The 16,060-nt window shown below is 35.0% G+C and overlaps 1 protein-coding gene across 8 annotated transcripts in view; it reads left to right on the top strand.

The window, feature by feature from the left end:
• RELCH (RAB11 binding and LisH domain, coiled-coil and HEAT repeat containing) overlaps positions 1 to 16,060 on the top strand; it is a 96,785-nt gene that overhangs the window by 42,956 nt on the left and 37,769 nt on the right. For 7 of the 8 annotated variants that reach the window (XR_004969878.1, XR_004969877.1, XM_036321554.1 and 4 more), the window contains 5 exons: positions 1,569 to 1,681; positions 6,614 to 6,704; positions 10,442 to 10,513; positions 15,172 to 15,312; positions 15,743 to 15,907. Coding sequence is in view for 6 of the 8 variants with exons in the window: in XM_036321554.1 (XP_036177447.1) it covers positions 1,569 to 1,681; positions 6,614 to 6,704; positions 10,442 to 10,513; positions 15,172 to 15,312; positions 15,743 to 15,907 (582 nt within the window). In the remaining 2 variants the exon portion in view is untranslated. The remainder of the gene's footprint in view (positions 1 to 1,568; positions 1,682 to 6,613; positions 6,705 to 10,441; positions 10,514 to 15,171; positions 15,313 to 15,742; positions 15,908 to 16,060) is intronic. The other variant, XM_036321553.1, reaches the window with a different exon arrangement.

Raw genomic sequence — 16,060 nt, 5'->3', positions numbered from 1 at the left:
CTTTTTCATCCTTAAGGGTCTACTCTCAGTGGGATATGCTGATGATACAATGTCTTTGTCCTCTCATTATTATCATTAGCTGTTAGCAGCCTAAATGGAATACTCTAAAGATTAGGATAGTTTTTGGAATTAGTGGTCTCCTACCCTAATATTTTAAAAGGTTGTTTATTTTCTCCTTCAAAATCATGACTAATCCATCAAGCACCATATTAAGCTTCTGGTGAAAACATTACTTAACAATGTAGGATTATATATATATATTTTCTCTTCTATTCCCGGTGCAAAATTATTTTTTCCAATTATTTATTTCTTTGGCTTTTCAATTACTCAGTAATCTAAAACATACAGGCATGCCTAAATAGAAAATGACAGAATAAATGCTTTAACTTCTCAAATTATTAGCTTTTCTTATCTATATCTTTGTACCTTCAATTTAAGATTTATACCAGGTAATTATAATTTTAAAATCCTGTCTAATAAAACCCTAATATGCAAATCTACTGAACGGTGGAACAACCGCTTGCTATGATGCACACTGACCACCAGGTGGCAGACGCTCAATGCAGGAGCTGCCCCCTAATGAGTGTGCTCCCACAGGGGAGCGCTGATCAGCCTGGCTTCTGGCTGGTGAGTGCAGGGAGGTATATGGGAAAGAGAAATGGGAGTAGTAATCATTCTGCCTTATTATATCATACTGATTTTTAAAAAATATTTGTAAAACATTATTTTTATAATTTAGAGGTTTTCTCTCCAAAAATATTTTATCACTTTTGGGCTTTTATTCTCATTATATTTGGAAATCCCTTCCAAAATGAGAAACATTAATATCTTTTAAATACACTTCAGGAGTTTGTCTTTTTTTAATTAAAATATGAAACAATTTTAATTTTCAAATATTTACTTGGAGAAGAGAAACTTGTATATTACTTACCTACAAAATAATTGAATTTACCTCTGCATATTGCACATGCCACAAAAAAATTTACTTAAAATTTTTATTTCAACATAAAGTTTATTTCAACATTTCTATTGATACTCTGTAGTAGTACTGAGAGCATTCAATAGCTTTTTCTTTTCAATTAGATACCAGTTTGGTGCTAAGGATACAAAATGATTAATTATATCTAATATTAAGACATTATATTATACTTGTGGAAATGGGAAGAATTGTCTTTATTTTCTGTTATCTTTTTATGCTTTAGAATATGGTTAACTTTTGCAAGTTTTGTTTAAAAATACTTTCAAATTTAAAATTACTTTATCAGATTGTAGTAAGATGGAATGTTATCTAGTAGTAGACCTTTGGGAAGAGTACAGGATAAGAAAACAAGGTTAGTTGAATCTTGAGGAACTTAATTACATTGTGATCAGCACCTTCTGCACAACCAACACATAAATATGTTTCATTGTTTTCTGTTGAATATTAACCTTACAAAATTAAAATGTTCTCTTTTGTATATTGAGGTTTAGTCCACTTTAAATGTCCATTTAAGAATACTCTGGAGAAAAGAAAGAATATTCTGCACTGCATTTTCACTTTGACTTTTTGCACCTTCATGTTTCTTTAGGAGTTGATTCCCCTCATACTATGTACAGCATGCCTGCATCCTGAGCCTAAAGAGAGAGATCAGCTTCTTCACATACTTTTCAATTTGATCAAGAGGCCAGATGATGAGCAAAGGTCGGTATGATGACTTCTTTAGGAAATAAATAAAATGTTGACTTATTAATTTTCTTAATTTGGCATCAAAATTAGCCTTTTAATCTAATTGCCTTTTTTTCTGTTTTAAAAAATGGAGGAAACATTGACTCTGTTCACAATGCTTTTCAGAGTTTTTACTCTTGTTATTCCAATTACTCGCGTTGAATTTGTACACTTTTGTGTTACTTACCTTTGGACTTCTACTTGAAATGTTTATTTGCCTTTATCTTTCACATTTGAATTCTAAGAATGCCTAAATATTCACTCCATGGCCTCTTAATACTTGTGCTTTACAAGAAATAAAATATTTACTATATGAATCATTAGGCTCTCTGTAAACCAATAACTGTGTAGTTAAAGGGATACAGTGTTTTGTTTTGGTTTTGTTAGTCATGAGTCAGATGCCTTCAAGCAGGAATGAAGCAGAGAAATAAGTTATACTTGAATGTGGTAAGGGGCAGAGACACACATCAAGGTGGCTTTCCAGAAGAAAGGAGAATGGGATTTGATCAAGTAACCAGGATAGATGTCTACTTCAGAGAGTAAAACCATTAAGTACTAAGTGTGAATGTGAACAAAACATCCTAGTGGGTGGGTAGGTAAGCTAAGCACCAGATGGATAAAATTTGGCAGTTGAAGTGTTTTTCTATTTTATAATTTTCTACTTTAATTTTAAAAGGATTTTGCTCATACTTTAATCCTCACCAGAGGATATGTTTATTGATTTTAGAGAGAGGAAGGGACAGAGGCAGACAGACATCGATGTGAGAGGGAAACGTCGCTCTGTTGCCTCTGGTTTGTACCCTAATCGGGGACTGAACCCACAACCTAGGTCAGTGATGGCGAACCTATGACACGCGTGTCAGAGGTGACACACGAACTCATTTTTTTTTTAATGGCATTTACATATATAAAATAAATATCAAAAATATAAATCTTTGTTTTACTATGGTTGCAAATATCAAAAAATTTCTATATGTGACATAGCACAAGAGTTAAGTTAGGGTTTTTCAAAATGCTGACACGCCGAGCTCAAAAGGTTCGCCATCACTGACCTAGGTAGTGCCCTGATCAGAATCAAACGTGACCTTTCGGTGTACAGGATGATGTTCCAACCAACTGAGCCACACCAGCCAGGGCTCTATAAGTATATATCTCTTTCCCATTCTTTCCAAAATATGTATGAAGAAGTAGAAAAACACATCCTTTGCAGGATCCAGCCAGGATTAATCTATCCAGCATTCCCCATGTGCTAGTCAAATAGATATAAGGGAAATTAAATCACTGTGTCTATATCATTCATTGCAAACTGAAAATTTTCTAAGGACAATTTGATGGTGCTGTATGGGCAAATTAATATTATGTTTTCTCCTTGCAAAATATTACTTCCTATCTTGGTAACTTAATAATTAAATATAATTTATTACATTGTCATTTTTTAGATTTGTAAGGGCAAAGCCTCTAGATCTATAGCTCATTTTCATACTCTACATGTAAAGCTAATAGCTGCCACCTGGTGGCCAAAAGTACCTTGGTTGAGATATGTCAGGAATTAAACACCATTGTTCACACTTTAATCTTTCACCTTACAGAAAAATAATTACTTATAAAAATAGTCTAATTAATTGATTATATATAATGCAAATAAGAAATTTAAAAAGCAAAATTTTTAAGTTAGCATAATATATTTGACATATAATCAGTTGTCTCTTCCTTACTTAACAACTCTCAGGCTTCTTTGATCAGATCCTAAGCAAAACTTAATTTTATGCTCAATAATGGTGCTTTGGGCCAGTTCTTCATAGCAACCATGATTGACACCACATTTTTAGCTTTGTCAAAAACTAGGCAAACAATCTCTGTCCTATGATTTCCACAAGCAGGAACAGCATTTATTTTTGCCATCACAGGAGCCTGTTTCTAATGCTGTTAATTATCTGTAAGCCATCTGACCTTTTCTATTCTCAGCTATATTTCAAAGCTGTATTAACTTTTAGAATTTTGAATCTTCACTGTGCTAAGAAGTTTATTTTTAGGGTCTTACATTTTTTCAACAAGTTTGTCCATCTCTAGTATAGTGATGGTGACTCAGGATTTAAAGTCTTATACAATGTATACTTCTTACAGGTGTTCAAAATGCTTACATTTCACCAAAGGTTATTTATTGTAATTACCAAACAATTATGGAACCTATATATATTCCTCCTCATTATTTTAAGACACTAATGGGGAGAAAAAGCAATTATCAGATATTAGGAAATTTCATTGGGGAGCAGGCAGCTCAAGTACTGTGTGTAAAGCTTGGTAATTTCTTTTTCCATTTTCCTTTTGTTCATTTTATTTGCCATCCTAAAGTAGAAGGAAATAAAAGGCAAAAGAAAAGTAGAAAAATAGGCATAGAAGACAATGATCTATATATATAACAGGCTAATATGCTAAGTGTCCCTCCAACCGTCTGACTGGTCATTATGACACACACTGACCACCAGGGGCAGACACTAAATACAGAAGCTGCCGTGATGCACACAGGCCATTTACAAAGAAATGGCACCGTGGACCTGGTGCCCACAAAGCAACACTCATCTTTCCCCAGGTGGGACACAGGCCCTGCCACCATCCCAGAGCAACAACCCACCAAATTGCAGCCAACACTGCAAAGACCCCATGGCACAAAATGCGGCCCACAGCCCAGCCCAGAAACAGTCGCTGTGGGCGCCGGGTAATGATGACATGTAGCAACACCCAGCTTCTTCACCCTAGCGACTTCTTGGAGTTTCTTCAGCCTGGGAACACGACTTGCTTTGTAGCCAGGTGCAAACATTTTACACTTTAACCAAATGTTTGTGAAGCGTTTTCCCATGCCTCATCTCATTTGATCCTCACAGAAGTCCTGAAGTAGGTAGATAGGAGACTTAGTAGAATCCTATTTTCTTTTCATTAGCTGGAAAATGGAGATTTACAAAGTTTAGAAACTTGACCCAACTGAAAAGAAGTAAGAAATGGTGGACCTTGAAAATGACTTCAGGTTTTCTCACTGTGCAGAATATGGTCAAACACTGCTGCAGCTAAATATTTTACCTTTTGTTCTCCCTGCGTGATCTACAATAATAATCTGCTTTGTGTTGGCATTTACTGCTGTCTTGCTGACACGAAAGAGAAGTTGGGGTGCTTCACTGGGCTGGAAAAAGTTTAGCTAAATCAGAAAGCAGGTCTAATTAAGCAAGCTTATTCTATAGCTATAAAAGGCTAAGTTGAGTTGTGCATGTGCAATACATACAAAGCTCTGACTGACACCAGTAACACGTGTATTTTGATCTGTCATTGTTAATTGTGAATTTTGTTGACACTTTTATTATTGAGAAAGGGTGAATAGCGATATTAAAATATTCTAATTAATTTCCTTTCAATGTGCACAAATCCATGCACTGGGCCACTAGTATAAATATAAATGGGAATCAGGTTATTACAAAGTTGTGGTGAGAAGAAGCTGCAATATATAATGATATACTGGCTCAATAGTTCTCTCATTTTGTCCAGATGTTCTTTGTCATTAATCTCCTCAACATGGGAGTTTTAGCTAGTTTGGCTAAACTAAATAAGAATTTAAAGTCATTCTCCTGTTTGAGTTAAATTGACATGTTTTTGAGAAACAGCAGTGAGCAATATTTGGGCTTAATGTGCTGATTTTAAAATTAATATGAGTTAAACATTCTATTTTGCTTTTCCTCAAAGTTGGATACTTTAAACATCTATTTAAATCCTACTTTTTTTCCCCATCAGGTTTTACTGTTTGGAGTCTTAGGCAATCAAAAGTGAAAAAACTGCCAATTCTTCACTTAAAGTCATTTTAAGTGGAACTTCATTCTTAAAGAGAAATATCTTATTTAAAGTTTTATACTCTTTAAGTTCAAGTTATTTATATATTATTCTGTAATAAATTACCCCAAAAGGAAGTAGTTTCAAATAAACTCATTTTTATAATATAACTTGTGTGGGTCAGTTAATTTAGGTTCTCTGCTTCAGGGTCTCTTATAAAACTGTAATCAAGGTATTGGCTGGACATATAGTCACCTCAAGTCTTCACTCGGGAAGGATTTGCTTCTAAGCTCACCCACATGATTGGCTGTTGGCAGAATTCAGTTTCTCATGGGTTTTTGGACTGAGGGTCTCAGTTCCTCACTGGTTTTTGGTGAAAGGCTGCCTTCAATTCCTTGCCACAAAGGCCTCCAGTTGGCAGCATACTTCATCAAAGCATGCCAGGTTAGAAGGCAGCTAATACACCCACCAGATGGAAATCACAGACTTTTTTAACCTAATCTCAGGAGTGACAATCTATCACTTTGTCCAATGTTCTTTCCATTAAAAGCAAATCCTTAAGTACAGTCTACAATTCAGGAGATTGGGATTATACAAGGATGTGGATGTCAGGAGATGGATGTCATTGGGAGCCATGTCAGAAGCTGTCTTCCAGTTATCTTAGGTGCAGTACCAAAAATTCTGATTAGATAAATACCATTTTACTAATATGAATTCATAGTTTTTATTATAGAAATACTGGGGAACAATCACTGATAGTTTTAGTGGCTAAAAACTGAAGTTCATTAGGAACTGAAGCATTGGACATATACTCGCAGAATGCATATGTAGGAAGTTAATTTAGGAGGTTGAGTTTCAGCTTCACACCAGTAGAGAACCCTCACAACATGTTTCATAAATGGTGTGGCCACTGGTAGGGGCACACATCTTAAGGAACTCACTATTGGTGGAGTCTAGTCCATTATTGGAAATGTCTATTTTGATTATACAAAAATATTGTACTTCATGTGAATTACAGAGCTGACTCATTTTTACCCTTAGTCCTAGTTGTACTTTCTAAAAAAATACGTTTTTATTTATTTGTATTATTTTCAGGCAAATGATACTGACGGGTTGTGTAGCATTTGCACGTCATGTTGGACCAACGCGTGTAGAAGCTGAACTTTTACCACAGTGTTGGGAGCAGGTAAATTTATTGGGTTCGCCCTTGCAGGTTTACTTAGTGGATAGGGCGTTGGCCTGCGGACTGAAAGGTACCAGGATCGATTCCAGTCAAGGGAACATGCCCAGGTGGCGGGCTCGATCCCCAGTAGGGGGCATGCAGGAGGCAGCCAATCAATGGTTCTCTCTCATCATTGATGTTTCTATCTCTCCCTCGCCCTTCCTCTCCGAAATCAATGAAAATATATTTAAAAATAATAATAGTACCTATTGGGATTTCCCCTAGCTATTATATTCTAGGTTATCATAAATGTTCATATCTTCTTTTTAAATGCCATTAGGAAATATGTGGGATATGAATTATGCTGCTATTTGTATAGCCCAGCACTGTGATTTAATAGTGCTTAAGGATGATCTGGGATGTTTAGCAGTATTCATTCTCCCAACAAATATTTAAGAAACACTAGTTCCAGTACTGGATAGTGCCTAGGAATACAATGGGGAAATAAACACAAAGACATCGTTGTGATAAGAGTAAACAAATCAGTGATATAGTGTTTTATAGTGTTATAAGCTGTCCTATATAATGAAAGGCTAATATGCAAATCTGCCAAACAGCAGAATGACAGGTCACTATGATGACCACCAGGGGCAGACGCTCAATGCAGGAGCTGCCCCCTAGTGGTCAGTGCACTCCCACAGGGGGAGCGCCACTCAGCCAGAAGCCGGGCTCACAGCTGGCTAGTGCAGTGGTGGTGGCAGGAACCTCTTCCACCTTCGCAGCAGCACTAAGGATGTCTGACTGACGGCTTAGGCCCGCTCCCCATGAGCCTGAGGGCTCCTAGACTGCGAGAGGGTGCAGGCCGGGCTGAGGGAACCCTCCCTATTCCCCCCAGTGCACAAATGTCATACACCAGGCCTCTAATAAAATAAAGCAGGATAAGGGCTAGGGAGCGATGGGGAATGCTATTTTAGAAAGGGAGGTCAGAGAAGAAATCTCTGAGGAAGTGATGTTTAGGCAAGGATCTGAATTAAGTGAGATACTAGAAATACAAAAGCCTTGAGATGGGAGTAAACCTGATAACCTCAAGGGAGAGCAAGAAGCTATGTGTGTATCTTTGTGGATAGGTAAGTAGGTAGGTAACAGAAATAATATCTTATGTATATTGATAGTTATGTGTTAAAATATAGAGAATATAGAGTGTAAATCTTTGATGTAGGAGATTTTAGTGTTTATAATTCAACTCACTATGAACAATACTTACGGTTTTATATTGAATTTTAATATTCCAGTTCTCTGTAGAACTCAGAATCTTGACTTTCTAGACTTGAAGTTTAGGTAATTAAGTAGCTTATTTTTCCATCTTAAAATGATGGCTTTCTTACTTACTTATTCATAGCAGTATGGTCACTTATTCTTAAAAAATATTGGTCTCTGGAGTATCACTAAAGCATATAGTCTTTTAGAATTCTGTTCCAGTTTCTTTTAGTATTTATTTTTCTTTTTAAAATTTTATGGAGTTATATCTGGAAGTGAATATTATGCATAGTCATTTTTTATGTCATCTATAGATTATTGTACATACTAATTTAGAGTGAGACTAATAATCACTGAGAGTCAAATTAACTTGGAAACAACACATATAATTCTGGACAATTATTCTTTTATAATTTTTTTCACTTCCTTTATAAGTTGTATCAAAGTACAATTCATATACTGTATAATTTACCCACTCTAAGTGTACAGTTCAGTGTTTTTTAGTATATTCACAGAATTATACAACTACCACCACAATCAATCTTAGAACAATTTTATCACCTCAAATATAATCCCCACCCCCTCAAACTTAGTTCTCATAGTTCAAGATTATTTTGGCTAACCTGGGTCCCTTGAATTGTCATATGAATTTTAGGATCAGCTTGCCAATTTCTGCAAAGAAGCCAGCTGGAATTTTCATAAGGATTGCATTAAATCTGTAGATCAATTTGGAGATTATTGCCATCCTAATAATAGTAAACTTTCCAATCCATGGATTTAAGATGTATTTCTATTTATTTAGGTCTTTAAATTTTTTTCAACAATGTTTTGTAGTTTTCAGAATATCATTTATGTACTTTTTTGTTTAATTTATTCCTAAGTATTTTCTTTTTGATATTACTATAAATAGAATTTTTAAAATTTTATTTTCTGTTTGTTCGTGGCTAATACATTTGATTTTTTTATGTACATTTAATTTTGAGACTCACTGAGTTAGACTAAAGAAAAGCAAAATGAAAATTTATGTAGAACACACTTGGACATTCAAACCATTCTACTTTGAGGTTACTATTTCTGAATTTAATTCAAAAATGTCAGTTATAAACATTTCTACCACCACCTCTTCTGTAACCTGAATAAACATGGATATTAGGGATCTATCTAGCTGCCTACCTCCAGTTTTTTGCCCAATAGATTGCTATATAATTTCTTTTCCTAATTTTAGGCATCCAATACTTTAATGAATTATGTCACCTTTCATATGGAAATATGAGAGCAGATATACCTCTTTTCCAGTCAAAGAAAAATTTATATTCTACGAAGATGACATATGGGAACAAAACCCAGCATATGTCTTTTTTCTTTTGGTTATTTTTTATTTTGATTCAGTGTAGTCATCACACTAGCAAAGTCCCTTCATCGTGCATATGCAAACATAAATGGATTAAAGTCTGCTTACTTTGAAAACAAAATCTCATCACTAGTCTAAGGCTCCGGTTAAATAATTGATTAACCAATTTTTTAATCCCTTAACTCAGCGGTTCTCAACCTGTGGGTCTCGACCCCTTTGGGGGTCGAACGACCCTTTCACAGGGGTCGCCTAAGACCATCGGAAAACACATATATAATTGCATATTGTTTTTGTGATTAATCACTATGCTTTAATTATGTTCAATTTGTAACAATGAAATTGGGGGTCACCACAACATGAGGAACTGTATTAAAGGGTTGCAGCATTAGGAAGGTTGAGAACCACTGCCTTAGCTACAAAAGAGGACTAATGAGTCATTCCTGTCATAAACCATATATATATATATATATATGCCTAAGCGACTGTTTGACCGGTAGCTATGACACACACTGACCACCAGGGGGTAGACGCTCAACGCACAGTCATGGAAACATGTAACAGACTGATGAATCTCAGAAGGAAGCGGGGGAGGGAGGAGAGCGGGAAGAGATTATTAACCAAAGATCTTATATGCATACTAGAGCCCGGTGCATGGCTTCATTCACTGGTGGGGTCCCTCGTCCTGGCCTACAGGGATTGGGCCAAAACCAGCAGTCTGACAATCCCCCGAGGGGTCCCGGATTGCGAGAGGGTGCAGGCCAGGCCAAGGGACCCCACCAGTGCACAAATCTGTGCACTGGGCCTCTAGTATAGTATTCGGAAGCTAGGTTTTCCAAATATACTAATGTTTGTGTGGAAGGAGAAAGTTGTCCCCACCATCCTAAGGAAAGCCTAGTCTTAGGCAAGCCCACAATAGACACCTTGCCAAATTTTCACCTTTGCTTTATCCTTTTTTCTTTAACAGATAAGCCCTGTGACCTCATTTTTTAGTCTTTCCCTGATTTCCTTATTCCTGATTCAGATATACACAGGGATTCCCAGAGTGGAAAAGAGAAGCTTTATTGTATTTTTAACAGGATTTGTGGTGAAAAAGAATGCTCTGTTGGAGGAAGGAAGACTATGTTGTTTATGCTTGATGTGCTTTTTACTCTAGATTAATCACAAATACCCAGAAAGACGACTGCTTGTGGCAGAATCCTGTGGAGCTTTGGCACCTTACCTTCCTGTAAGAATTGTCATTTTTTCTTTACAAACTTTTTTTCCTTTTAAATAATAGAGAAACCTTTTCCCAAGTGTCTTAAACATTTTAATCCAAATTCTCTTTGGGCATGCTGTCCTAATAAAAGAAAAAGATGAATAAAAAAGGAAAGCGTTACATTGATATAATATGGCATTGCAGACAGGCACATTAGCCATTGATTTTGCATGAGTGTAAATAAATTCAATTGTATGAGCAGGTTTGAGGACTCTGAGGGTTCACTTGACATTCTTTCAAAGAGGTCCATCAAGAGGAAAGTATTTTCATAATAATATTAAAACATGTTTTGTCTTGTTCTCTATGTTGACATTTACACGGTTGGTGCAAAAGTTATAATGGGAAACAATGCCAGTGTATTAACACTAATTAAGGCAGTGACACCCAAATATACTGGTAATAATTGTATTCCTCACCACCATGCACTTACAGAAAAAGTCAATTTCACCTAAAAATAAGTTTGATCAGAAAAAGTCAATTTCACTTAAAAATAAGTTTGGTCAAATTATTAATTCTCCTAAATCTTTTCTCTTGTGTATGTCTGTTTTTAATATTTTTGATGAAATAGAAAATACCGATATTGAGCCTTTTTGCTGCATAAAATTTATTGGCTATTTTATGAAAAGCACTCAAAGTAGTTTGTGTTCTGAGCTGAACTAGCTACATTTTTTCATGGGCTACTGACTTTACTTGACAGACCACTGATTGACAAACAATTTATGGTTATTCAGACTTTGGTATTTGTCAAGCATTTTCATGAAAATGACCCTGTCACTTCAAGGAAAACAAGTAGATGGCATTTATTGCCAGTGATAAAATTGGAACTTTAAGTGAGAACAAGAATTTTGGAAAACTTCTATCTGCCACTATGAGCTTAATAGTTTCTAAGTATGTAAACTCTTTTCTGAGTACGTTGGTGATACTAACAAATGTGATTTATTTTTATATTATTATAAAATGTGTCAATATTGAAGAATATCTGCATAACTCTGCAGTCCATTATTTCTCAAGTGACCAATGTAAAATACTCAAATTCGTGTGTGGGTAATAATTAGAAGCAAAGTTCAAGATAGTCCAATGGAATCTTATGTATCAGACTTTAAAGAGCTTACCTTGTTATTAACAATGAACCATATCATGGATTCAGATTCTACATTGCAACTAACTTGTAAGAAACTACCACTTGTCCAATTTGAGCGTACAAAGTAAAATAAATATCTGTTCTTATCAGAAAAGACTATTAAAATACTCCTCCCTTTTTTAATTGCATGTCTGTGTGAGGCCATATTTTTTTAAATACTTCAACCAGTACAAAATATCACAACAATTGAATTCAGAGCAGATAAGAAAATCTACATATCTTCTTTTAAGTCAGACATTAAAAAGATTTTGCAATAAAATGTAAAACAACACCATTCTTGTTCATTGCTTTGTTTTATGAAGTTATTTTCATTAAAATATTATTTGTTAGCCTAATGAGTTTATTTTTAAATAAATTGATACATATTTTATATTTCTTAGTTTTAATTTCTAAGATGATAAATATCAATAGGTATTACTTACCCAAACAATTCTCTTTGATATGCTCATTTATTTTTAAATGATTGAAGGAGTCTGCAACCACAAAGAATGAGGTATCTTTTAGGTATCTTCCCATGGGTGCTTAGGAGTAGAATGAAGTGACATCACAATTATTTTAATTTAAACAATCATAATTTAAAGCAGAGATTGACAAACTACAGCCAGGACACTGAATCTAGTCCATAACCCGTTTTTATAAATATTTTTATTGGAACACAGCCACACCCATGTGTTTATGGATTATCTGTGTCTGCTTTCACCCTACAACAGCAGAGTTGAGTAGTTGCAATAGAGAGGCCTTATGGTCCTCAAAGCCAATACTCCTGTCTTAAAGGGTCATTTTTGAAACTTGTTCTTTTAAAAGGATACAAAAGTGGAATTATACAGTAATGAGCTATTTATGGAAGGAAAGGAAAGACTTTTTATAGTGATAACTCTGCATTTACTATTAACATGCCCTTTAGTGAAGAGTGAGAAACCAATAGTCAAACAATTGTGTGTTTTTTAAGTAAAATTTAATGTGTTTTTTTTATTCAGAAAAAATGGAAAGAAAAAAGAGTAGCCCATAGTGTCGCTCAGTAACAATATATTTTTGTTGTTAAAAATAAATTGTTGCCCTAACCAGTTTGGCTCAGTGGAATAGAGCATCAGCCTGCGGACTCAAGGGTCCCAGGTTCCATTCCAGTCAAGGGCATGTACCTTGGTTGCAGGCACATCCCCAGTAGGGGGTGTGCAAGAGGCAGCTGATCAATGTTTCTCTCTCATCGATGTTTCTAACTCTCTATCCCTCTCCCTTCCTCTCTATAAAAAATCAATAAAATATATTTTTAAAAAAATAAAAATAAAAAAAATAAATTGTTATACAGTACAGAAAAAAAGTAAAATGAAAATAAAAGACTCCCCCCTCTGGCCCTTGTCATCTTCTCCAAAGATATCTATCTAGTGTTAAGACTTTATAATTATTACTTACAGAAAATAAAAATTTATGCTTATACCAGCTTTATAATTTTTTTATATTCTTTAAAATTTTCTTACCCAAAATTAATTATATAATATACAGTGTTCTATATCCCCAACAGTAAACTCTATTTACAGGTTTTTGCTTGGGTATCTGTGCATTTTAAAAATTTCTCATACTGTTAATAACTCTGCATCTTGCTTCTTTCAGCATTTGCTTTTTTTTATTTTGACAGTGTTAAATTGACCCCAACCAAGATAGCATAGATTTATAGTCCTATCAACAGTACCTTGGAGTTATTTTCCCATATATTCACCAGGAACTAGGCATAATGAAAATTTTTTAATGTTTATCCTATAGGAAAAAACTGTTACATTATTGTGACAAGTCATATAGATAGATATACTTGAGTGAGTTTGAGCGTCCTATTATTTATAGTTTCAAGATAAAGGTGAACATCACATGCTTGCAAATGATAAGGAAGCTGTTCCACACTGCTCCTAATACTAGAATGCTAAGCAGTATTAATAATAGACTTAAGCTTCCTCCATGGATCTCCACTGGCCTCATATCACACTGTAACTGGTCATGTAAAATCTCAGCGTGGTAACACCTCCTGACTTGTCCTGTGAGTTCCCTGGGGCATCCTGAAACTAACTGCCACAGTTGACCTCAGCCTAGATCAGTGTGAAGCACATACCCAGCTGAAGTTTATGTACCTCTGTCCCATGGTCCATGCTGATACTAAATAAGAAGCTAATTTTTAAACCAATATTTAGACTGATATTTAAAGTATCTTAATACTAAGATACTTTAATGCATTGGGAGGGGGGCAGTTTTTAGCCTAAAGCAGGGGTCCTCAAACTTTTTAAACAGGGGGCCAGTTCACTGTCCCTCAGACCGTTGGAGGGCCGGACTATAGTTTAAAAAAAAACTATGAACAAATTCCTATGCACACTGCACATCTCTTATTTTGAAGTAAAAAAAAGCAAAACAGGAACAAATACAATATTTGTATTTGCATGTGGCCCGCGGGCCGTAGTTTGAGGACCCCTGGCCTAAAGGATAAATAAACAAGGCTATACCTGAAGGCATATTCACCAACCTAAATGTAACTAAAATTTGCTAAAATTACATGTATGTTTCTAAAAAGTCAAAACAAAAACTAGGTCATTTAAAAATGTCAGACTTTGCTCTGCATACCAAATCACACTGTAAATTTATGAAAATGATCACATCTTTCATTTTTATTTTATTCTAACCATTATATGTCAAAAGAACTAAACAAGTTTAGGTTTAAAGAATTGTTATAAATTAATTAAGTTACATTAATGTTACAAAGAAGGGAAGGAAAAGCAAGACTTTGTATAGTGATAACTCTTCATTCTAGCTTCAGCCATTAATTAGGCCAAACTATTAACATTCTTTAACTGTGAGAAAAAAATTATGTGAAATTAAGACACAACAGTGGTTGGCATTATATTAAATAGTAGCATCTGAGAATAGCAATGCAATTCTTATTAAAGTACTTTTCCACTTCATATTTTACTATCCTGTTTGAATTTTTTTCTCAGTTTTTTAAAAAATAGGAACACTAGGATTTTATGTTTCCACACTCCCTACATCAGGCAAATGCTTTGATTGCCAGAGTAATTTTTGTAACCCTCCTGTTATAACTTTCAACACTTTTCTCTGAGTTGAATAGGTAGTGATAGAAGACTCATTGTCCATTTATAGCAGAGTGTTGACTTTGGTGACTTGCCAGAAATGCCTGCTACAATGTGCTCTAAGGGTTTGCACTATTTAGCAATGGTATAAAACATGCTGGGAGATGATTAATACTGAATTCAGGATAGATGCTGCTACCTTTAGAGAGGGAGGATAGAAGAAGGTGGGAGAGGGGAGAGGATAGTGATACTTTGGCTCTACTCGTAATGTTCTATCTCTTCAAAAAATGAAGACTTGAAACAAACATAGGAAAATGTTAATATATATTTAATCCGCATTTTGAATATGTGGATATCTGTCATTTTCCATATTTTTCTGCTGCTGGTGTAAATAAATAGCAAAAACCTCTTCTTATTTTCAGAAAGAAATTCGTAGCTCCTTGGTTCTTTCAATGTTGCAACAAATGTTAATGGAAGATAAGGCAGATTTGGTAAGGGAAGCTGTGATCAAAAGCCTCGGTATCATTATGGGATACATTGATGATCCAGACAAATATCAACAGGTGTGTTTTTCAGATTAAACCCCATTTACTTCATTTTAAAATTCCAGATAATATTTCAAATCTGATTCAGATACTCTATAATCTATAGTAGGGATGGCAATTATGTCCCCTTTAACCAGTTGGGTTGGCTGCCTGGTTTCAGTTCTGCAATTCAGAAGGAAGAATGCTGTGATTCATTTATACAGGAAACTGGCAACAAGCATGCATGTTTACCACCGCTCTCCTTTATTTCCTCATCAATTTATACATGGCATTTTCTTTAAAGAAAATGGGAAGGGTGGGATTATGGATGGCTTTCTTTCTTCAAATGTTCTCTAAATGTATTGCCATGTGTACTTACTACTTTTTATTGAGTTATTTTCTTAAGTTTATTCTTTTTAAAAAAATCTACATTTTGCCTGCTTTTTGCTTTTTGTTGTTGTTTTGGCAGGGTTTTGAATTGTTGCTGTCAGCCTTGGGTGATCCCTCAGAAAGAGTAGTTAGTGCAACACATCAAGTATTTTTACCAGCTTATGCTGCCTGGACTACAGAACTTGGAAATTTACAGTCTCATCTTATACCTACATTGCTGAGCAAGATTGAAAAACTTCTCAGGGTAAACATTCTCTTTGTTTATGTAGTTTATAGAAATTTAAAAGGTGTGTTCTAAAGCATCTTGACAAAATATTGGGAAGCAAAGACAGAAAGTACCACTTAGATGAACATTCTAATAAATTACCAATTAAAGATTCTGTTGGACTGGAGCCAG

This window comes from Myotis myotis, unplaced genomic scaffold (genome assembly GCF_014108235.1).
Source record: "Myotis myotis isolate mMyoMyo1 unplaced genomic scaffold, mMyoMyo1.p scaffold_m19_p_9, whole genome shotgun sequence".
NCBI classification, from domain to species: Eukaryota; Metazoa; Chordata; class Mammalia; order Chiroptera; family Vespertilionidae; genus Myotis; species Myotis myotis.
This window is presented reverse-complemented; position numbering and strand designations above follow the sequence as displayed.